This window comes from Leuresthes tenuis, unplaced genomic scaffold (assembly GCF_036924035.1).
Source record: "Leuresthes tenuis unplaced genomic scaffold, fLeuTen1.0.hap1 SCAF_2, whole genome shotgun sequence".
Taxonomy (NCBI): Eukaryota; Metazoa; Chordata; class Actinopteri; order Atheriniformes; family Atherinopsidae; genus Leuresthes; species Leuresthes tenuis.
The window spans coordinates 374,225-382,500 of NW_027325356.1; the positions used below are offsets into that span (position 1 = coordinate 374,225).

At 54.7% G+C, this 8,276-nt stretch overlaps 1 protein-coding gene across 1 annotated transcript in view; it reads right to left on the reverse strand.

Annotated features, from left to right (window-relative positions):
- hsd11b2 (hydroxysteroid (11-beta) dehydrogenase 2) overlaps positions 1-8,276 on the reverse strand; it is a 25,143-nt gene continuing 16,867 nt past the window's right edge. The window contains exons 3-5 of the mRNA XM_072379787.1: positions 2,268-2,453; positions 1,713-1,850; positions 1-894 (exon numbers count right to left, since the gene is read on the reverse strand). Of these exons, the coding sequence (XP_072235888.1) occupies positions 497-894; positions 1,713-1,850; positions 2,268-2,453 (722 nt within the window). The 3' untranslated portion in view covers positions 1-496. The remainder of the gene's footprint in view (positions 895-1,712; positions 1,851-2,267; positions 2,454-8,276) is intronic.

An 8,276-nucleotide genomic window follows, 5' to 3' on the forward strand; every position in this document is an offset into this window, starting at 1 on the left:
TCTGAAAAAGTGTATTTTATTTCTATCAAAGAAAGAACAAGGTGAACACTGTACATCATGTTTTTGTTCGGTTTTTCATTTTATATCAAATTCACAGTTGAAGTGTCAACAAAGAAAAAGTGGGCTGAACCTGGTCAGCATGACCTCGGACACACTCCGGCTCCATCAGTGCGATGAAACAGAATCTGAGTAATGTGACAGATTTACACTGACGACCTTTGATCCCTGACGCTGAAAACGCAGTAACACAGACATTAGAAACGCAGTGAGGTTAGATGAACTGTTCGGGCCAGAACCGCCTGATATCAGCTGGTTCTGATGTGGTGAAGCCCAGCTGTTCTCTCATTGGCCTGCTTCAGGCCCCACCCTCTGACCTGCAGGTGAGGCTCTAACAAACAGAAGCCATTTTGGGGCAGCTCTATGGTCTCTTTAACAGTTACAGAACAAACAGACGACAGGAAGCGGCTCTAAGAAAAGTGGTCCCCTATGTGCGCCTCTACAGCTGCTGCAGCTTCTCCTCGTTGTTGTTGTTGTGGAGGCTCAGCCCCAGGCCCCCGGGCGTCCTCAGGGCGTACGGCATCAGCTTCTTCTTCACGAACAGTCTCTGGAGGAAGCGGTTGCTGATGCTGAAGGGGCAGTAGCTGTGGATGAAGTACATGAGGCCCACGCCCGGGCCGGCGTAGTAATGGGCCAGCGGCTGCGGCGCCAGAAGCGCGTGGACGATGGTGTCGATAACGGGGCTGACGTCGGGGTTGGCCTGGCCGGCGAAGCTCTGGAACAGGTCCTTGGTCTCGGTCACGTAGTCCTCGCCGTACTCCTGGAGCAGCGCCGGCGACAGGCTCTGCAGCAGCTGTTTGTGCTGCTGCTCCCAGTAGGCGTGGTTAACGGTCCGACCTGTGGACAGCAAAGCACCGCGTTACCACGGCAACAAGAGTGACACAAACCCGTCCTCCTGACGGTCCTGGATCTGGACCAGAACCATGAGACTCTAAAAATAAGACAGAAGTCATCGTTACTGATCAGTTCGAGAAAATCTGATTCAGTTTCCGACACTTTAACTCCACCGGGTTCAGGTGAGCTCAGCCGACCAATCAGAATCCTTGAAAGTACCAGTTGCTGCAGAGCGAGCAGGAAGAAGAGATGATCAGTAACCTGATCGGTGCAAACCTAACCCTTTGAGTGTCAGCTCGGCTGGGCTCAGGCTTCTCTCCTGCTCTCAGATCTTCATGGATCCCACAGAGACTCATTCTGTGCTTATATTTCTGAGGCCAGAATCCCTCCCTTATTAAAGTTCACTATAGTGCTCTGAATGTATCCCACAATTCACCGCGAAATGCAGTGAGCATCCGATGGTCACTAACCGGAGCAACATATCCCATCATGCAACATTTCGCCCCCGCTTGGGAGCGAGTAAAAGTTGTTTTTTTCCGGTGAATTGCTCGTAGTTCATAAATTGTGGAGCAGTACAACAGTCAAAAAGCCAGTTTATTCCATTTTTATCTTACTCCACATTTCAAAAGACGGCAGTTTAAAGCTTCCTGCTTTCATTGTTAAAGAAACGAACAGAATATAAGGCTCGGGCTCGGACTCAGTCTCAGGCTCGGGCTCGGGCTCAGGCTCGGGCTCGGACTGGGGCTCAGGCTCGGGCTCGGACTCAGTCTCAGGCTCGGACTCGGGCTCGCTTGTGCATGTGAGTTGTGGGCGGGGCTTACCTGTCCTGTAGGAGGATGGCAGGACGGTGGACACTCGGACGCCCCAGGGCTCCAGCTCGTGCCGCAGAGTGTCCGTGAACAGGTTGAGGGCCGCCTTCGAGGCTCCGTACGCTGCCAGGCAGGGAAACGGCTGGTCACCTGCAAACAGGTGGAGCGTCACCATTACATCACGCACAGACCGAGCGACGGGCTCCACCCTCGGACGCATCTCCACGGGTTTGTGTTCGTAAAGAATCAGGTTACCCTCATATTGACTCAGATCAGAACACAATATCATGGTTCAAACATTCAAACTTTGGCTCAGTCTGCAGGGGACGGCGTCACACGACACAAAACATTATTTACTGACAGACATGACCTGCAGAAGAGTCTGTTTCCTGCCTTCTAAAATGGTCGTGACATCATCATGACCTTCTGCTGAAACGCGAATGAAACGACGGATCAGGCTTTCATTGTCCTGCAGAGCAGCCGTGTCCTGAGGACTGATGTTTGGCGTGTCAGCATGAAGCTCTGAGACAGATGCTGTCTGACAGTCCAATCGGGGGGGGCACACACCTGCTGGGCTGGAGATGGTCACGATGCGACCTTTGGCCTGTCGCAGCAGCGGCAGGAAGCTCTTGGTGATGCTCAGAGTGCCGAAGAAGTTGACCTCCATGCAGCCACGGAAGTTGGACATCAGAGACAGCTCGGCATCTCCGAAGTTCACACACACCCCAGCGTTGTTCACCAAACCCCACAGACCTGCACACAGATACAGATTCATGTCATTTTCACATGGCGGGCTGTGTCCAAACAGAAGTGGCTGCTGTTAGTCTCTGACCGTGGAGCCGTTGTGCTGCTTTTGGCTTTATGTGAACATTGGGTGGGGGTGTTGCCTCAGGACCCCTACTGGAGGTAATACCTTTCATGTCGGGGGTTTGAACCCAGGTCTCCCACACGGGAGTTTTACGGCGTTTTAATCAAAGAGTTTAAACTAATGACCTCCATCTGCAGCAGCTTCAGCTTGTTAAACGAGTGTAACTGTGTTACCCATGATGCACCTCAGGTGCAGTTCCGGTTAGCTTAGCGCTGTTAGCTTAGCGCGTGTTGCGCAGTTCAACAGGTGTGTGGAGGGGCACCTCTGGGCGTTCTTGCCAGGTAAGTACTGTGTTTACAGGAGTGATGTATGTCTAATCGTCCCTTTGACTCCTAAGAATGTCATTTGTGTTGTAATACGTTAGCTCGTTGCTAATGCTAACACGCGGTCCGGCAGCAGTTTAGCTCATTTTGTGTAGTTCTTACGCTAATATTTACTGTATAGCACGAGTTGCACGTGAATGTTAGCTTCATTTGTGGTCCATTTCTTGTTTGGTAGTAACCTGTTTTAACTCTATTTGTATAGTTATACATGTTGAGTTTAATCCTATTTCAATAGTTACTGCTAGCTGGATTGGAGCAGGTGTTTAATCCATTATATTGTGCAGCTTGTATAGAGCTGTTCACAGTAATTAATACTCATTTTTATACCTTTATTTCAGATGACCACACACACTTGTTCGAACTATATACTCGGAGGGTTCTTTCCTTCTGACCGAGGACGACTCAGCTGAAGCGTGAATCAGTGAAATAATGTCAAACACAAACATGTTAAAAACCCAACTCATGATAAAAAGGATCGAACTGTAAAAGCAGTGAAGTGGTTAAAGGTCTCTGGCTCCACAGATCAGGACAGATATAAAACCATCTGATTAAAACGTGACTCCAAACTAAATAAAAGAGCAGATCAGCTGCAGCTTGTTCAGCTCAGAGACAGCAGCAGGAACAAAGATGGAAGAAGAAGCTTCAAACCCCTGAACAAAGGATGGGAGTCAGCATTTAAAATGCATTCAGCTGAAGGCTGCTGCTGTCTCTGGAGCAGCGGCGCTGGACGAGCCGCGGCGCAGCAGCCGGACCCTGAACATCCACTTTAAGTTCTTCTCTTTAAAGAACCGTGACACCACAGAAGAAGACGGGGCGGATTCAGTAACAGCAGGTAAAACACGGAGGGAAAGTTGCTGCTGAGCCTGTAAACTTCCAGAAGTTGGCGTTCACCTCCCTGACCGTGCACGGTCTGCTGTGGGAACAGATTTATGTGTTGGCGCCAGGTGTGGAAAGCTGCTGTCTCTGAGGGTTTATGTAACATCTGCAGCATCGCTCTGAGCAGATCAGACGTAATCTGACCACCCTCAGCTCGCTCTCTGCTAGTGTAAATAAGTCCCGGCTGAGGTGGCTGACCCAGAATTCCAGCCTTTGTTTCAGGCCGCCATGGGATCTGCGTTGAGGCCTGAGCTGATGACAGATAATGAGGTCAACACCAAGCCACCTCGCTTTGACTTCCTGTCTGAAGAGGTGAGATAAGACCACGACTCGGCCGTGAGACCTAATGAGCGACTGGAGGTTCAGCTGCGAGATTCCTCTGCTGTGGGACACCGACAGGTGAGAGCCTCCCTGGATGCATCCAATCAGCTGTGAGATTCCTCTGCTGTGGGACACCGACAGGTGAGAGCCTCCCTGGATGCGTCCAATCAGCTGTGAGATTCCTCTGCTGTGGGACACCGACAGGTGAGGGCCTCCCTGGATGCATCCAATCAGCTGTGAGATTCCTCTGCTGTGGGACACCGACAGGTGAGAGCCTCCCTGGATGCGTCCAATCAGCTGTGAGATTCCTCTGCTGTGGGACACCGACAGGTGAGGGCCTCCCTGGATGCATCCAATCAGCTGTGAGATTCCTCTGCTGTGGGACACCGGCAGGTGAGGGCCTCCCTGGATGCATCCAATCAGCTGTGAGATTCCTCTGCTGTGGGACACCGACAGGTGAGGGCCTCCCTGGATGCATCCAATCAGCTGTGAGATTCCTCTGCTGTGGGACACCGACAGGTGAGAGCCTCCCTGGATGCATCCAATCAGCTGTGAGATTCCTCTGCTGTGGGACACCGGCAGGTGAGGGCCTCCCTGGATGCATCCAATCAGCTGTGAGATTCCTCTGCTCTGTGGGACACCGACAGGTGAGAGCCTCCCTGGATGCATCCAATCAGCTGTGAGATTCCTCTGCTGTGGGACACCGACAGGTGAGAGCCTCCCTGGATGCATCCAATCAGCTGTGAGATTCCTCTGCTGTGGGACACCGACAGGTGAGGGCCTCCCTGGATGCGTCCAATCAGCTGTGAGATTCCTCTGCTGTGGGACACCGACAGGTGAGGGCCTCCCTGGATGCATCCAATCAGCTGTGAGATTCCTCTGCTGTGGGACACCGACAGGTGAGGGCCTCCCTGGATGCATCCAATCAGCTGTGAGATTCCTCTGCTGTGGGACACCGACAGGTGAGAGCCTCCCTGGATGCGTCCAATCAGCTGTGAGATTCCTCTGCTGTGGGACACCGGCAGGTGAGAGCCTCCCTGGATGCATCCAATCAGCTGTGAGATTCCTCTGCTGTGGGACACCGACAGGTGAGAGCCTCCCTGGATGCGTCCAATCAGCTGTGAGATTCCTCTGCTGTGGGACACCGACAGGTGAGGGCCTCCCTGGATGCATCCAATCAGCTGTGAGATTCCTCTGCTGTGGGACACCGACAGGTGAGGGCCTCCCTGGATGCATCCAATCAGCTGTGAGATTCCTCTGCTGTGGGACACCGACAGGTGAGGGCCTCCCTGGATGCATCCAATCAGCTGTGAGATTCCTCTGCTGTGGGACACCGACAGGTGAGGGCCTCCCTGGATGCATCCAATCAGCTGTGAGATTCCTCTGCTGTGGGACACCGACAGGTGAGGGCCTCCCTGGATGCATCCAATCAGCTGTGAGATTCCTCTGCTGTGGGACACCGACAGGTGAGAGCCTCCCTGGATGCATCCAATCAGCTGTGAGATTCCTCTGCTGTGGGACACCGACAGGTGAGGGCCTCCCTGGATGCATCCAATCAGCTGTGAGATTCCTCTGCTGTGGGACACCGACAGGTGAGAGCCTCCCTGGATGCATCCAATCAGCTGTGAGATTCCTCTGCTGTGGGACACCGACAGGTGAGGGCCTCCCTGGATGCATCCAATCAGCTGTGAGATTCCTCTGCTGTGGGACACCGACAGGTGAGGGCCTCCCTGGATGCATCCAATCAGCTGTGAGATTCCTCTGCTGTGGGACACCGACAGGTGAGAGCCTCCCTGGATGCATCCAATCAGCTGTGAGATTCCTCTGCTGTGGGACACCGACAGGTGAGGGCCTCCCTGGATGCGTCCAATCAGCTGTGAGATTCCTCTGCTGTGGGACACCGGCAGGTGAGGGCCTCCCTGGATGCGTCCAATCAGCTGTGAGATTCCTCTGCTGTGGGACACCGACAGGTGAGGGCCTCCCTGGATGCATCCAATCAGCTGTGAGATTCCTCTGCTGTGGGACACCGACAGGTGAGGGCCTCCCTGGATGCATCCAATCAGCTGTGAGATTCCTCTGCTGTGGGACACCGACAGGTGAGGGCCTCCCTGGATGCATCCAATCAGCTGTGAGATTCCTCTGCTGTGGGACACCGACAGGTGAGGGCCTCCCTGGATGCATCCAATCAGCTGTGAGATTCCTCTGCTGTGGGACACCGACAGGTGAGGGCCTCCCTGGATGCGTCCAATCAGCTGTGAGATTCCTCTGCTGTGGGACACCGACAGGTGAGGGCCTCCCTGGATGCGTCCAATCAGCTGTGAGATTCCTCTGCTGTGGGACACCGACAGGTGAGGGCCTCCCTGGATGCATCCAATCAGCTGTGAGATTCCTCTGCTGTGGGACACCGACAGGTGAGGGCCTCCCTGGATGCGTCCAATCAGCTGTGAGATTCCTCTGCTGTGGGACACCGACAGGTGAGGGCCTCCCTGGATGCATCCAATCAGCTGTGAGATTCCTCTGCTGTGGGACACCGACAGGTGAGGGCCTCCCTGGATGCGTCCAATCAGCTGTGAGATTCCTCTGCTGTGGGACACCGACAGGTGAGGGCCTCCCTGGATGCATCCAATCAGCTGTGAGATTCCTCTGCTGTGGGACACCGGCAGGTGAGAGCCTCCCTGGATGCATCCAATCAGCTGTGAGATTCCTCTGCTGTGGGACACCGACAGGTGAGGGCCTCCCTGGATGCATCCAATCAGCTGTGAGATTCCTCTGCTGTGGGACACCGACAGGTGAGGGCCTCCCTGGATGCATCCAATCAGCTGTGAGATTCCTCTGCTGTGGGACACCGACAGGTGAGAGCCTCCCTGGATGCGTCCAATCAGCTGTGAGATTCCTCTGCTGTGGGACACCGGCAGGTGAGGGCCTCCCTGGATGCATCCAATCAGCTGTGAGATTCCTCTGCTGTGGGACACCGACAGGTGAGAGCCTCCCTGGATGCGTCCAATCAGCTGTGAGATTCCTCTGCTGTGGGACACCGACAGGTGAGGGCCTCCCTGGATGCATCCAATCAGCTGTGAGATTCCTCTGCTGTGGGACACCGACAGGTGAGAGCCTCCCTGGATGCGTCCAATCAGCTGTGAGATTCCTCTGCTGTGGGACACCGACAGGTGAGAGCCTCCCTGGATGCGTCCAATCAGCTGTGAGATTCCTCTGCTGTGGGACACCGACAGGTGAGAGCCTCCCTGGATGCATCCAATCAGCTGTGAGATTCCTCTGCTGTGGGACACCGACAGGTGAGGGCCTCCCTGGATGCATCCAATCAGCTGTGAGATTCCTCTGCTGTGGGACACCGACAGGTGAGAGCCTCCCTGGATGCGTCCAATCAGCTGTGAGATTCCTCTGCTGTGGGACACCGACAGGTGAGGGCCTCCCTGGATGCATCCAATCAGCTGTGAGATTCCTCTGCTGTGGGACACCGGCAGGTGAGGGCCTCCCTGGATGCATCCAATCAGCTGTGAGATTCCTCTGCTGTGGGACACCGACAGGTGAGGGCCTCCCTGGATGCATCCAATCAGCTGTGAGATTCCTCTGCTGTGGGACACCGACAGGTGAGGGCCTCCCTGGATGCATCCAATCAGCTGTGAGATTCCTCTGCTGTGGGACACCGACAGGTGAGGGCCTCCCTGGATGCATCCAATCAGCTGTGAGATTCCTCTGCTGTGGGACACCGACAGGTGAGAGCCTCCCTGGATGCATCCAATCAGCTGTGAGATTCCTCTGCTGTGGGACACCGGCAGGTGAGAGCCTCCCTGGATGCATCCAATCAGCTGTGAGATTCCTCTGCTGTGGGACACCGACAGGTGAGAGCCTCCCTGGATGCGTCCAATCAGCTGTGAGATTCCTCTGCTGTGGGACACCGACAGGTGAGGGCCTCCCTGGATGCATCCAATCAGCTGTGAGATTCCTCTGCTGTGGGACACCGACAGGTGAGGGCCTCCCTGGATGCATCCAATCAGCTGTGAGATTCCTCTGCTGTGGGACACCGACAGGTGAGAGCCTCCCTGGATGCATCCAATCAGCTGTGAGATTCCTCTGCTGTGGGACACCGACAGGTGAGGGCCTCCCTGGATGCGTCCAATCAGCTGTGAGATTCCTCTGCTGTGGGACACCGACAGGTGAGGGCCTCCC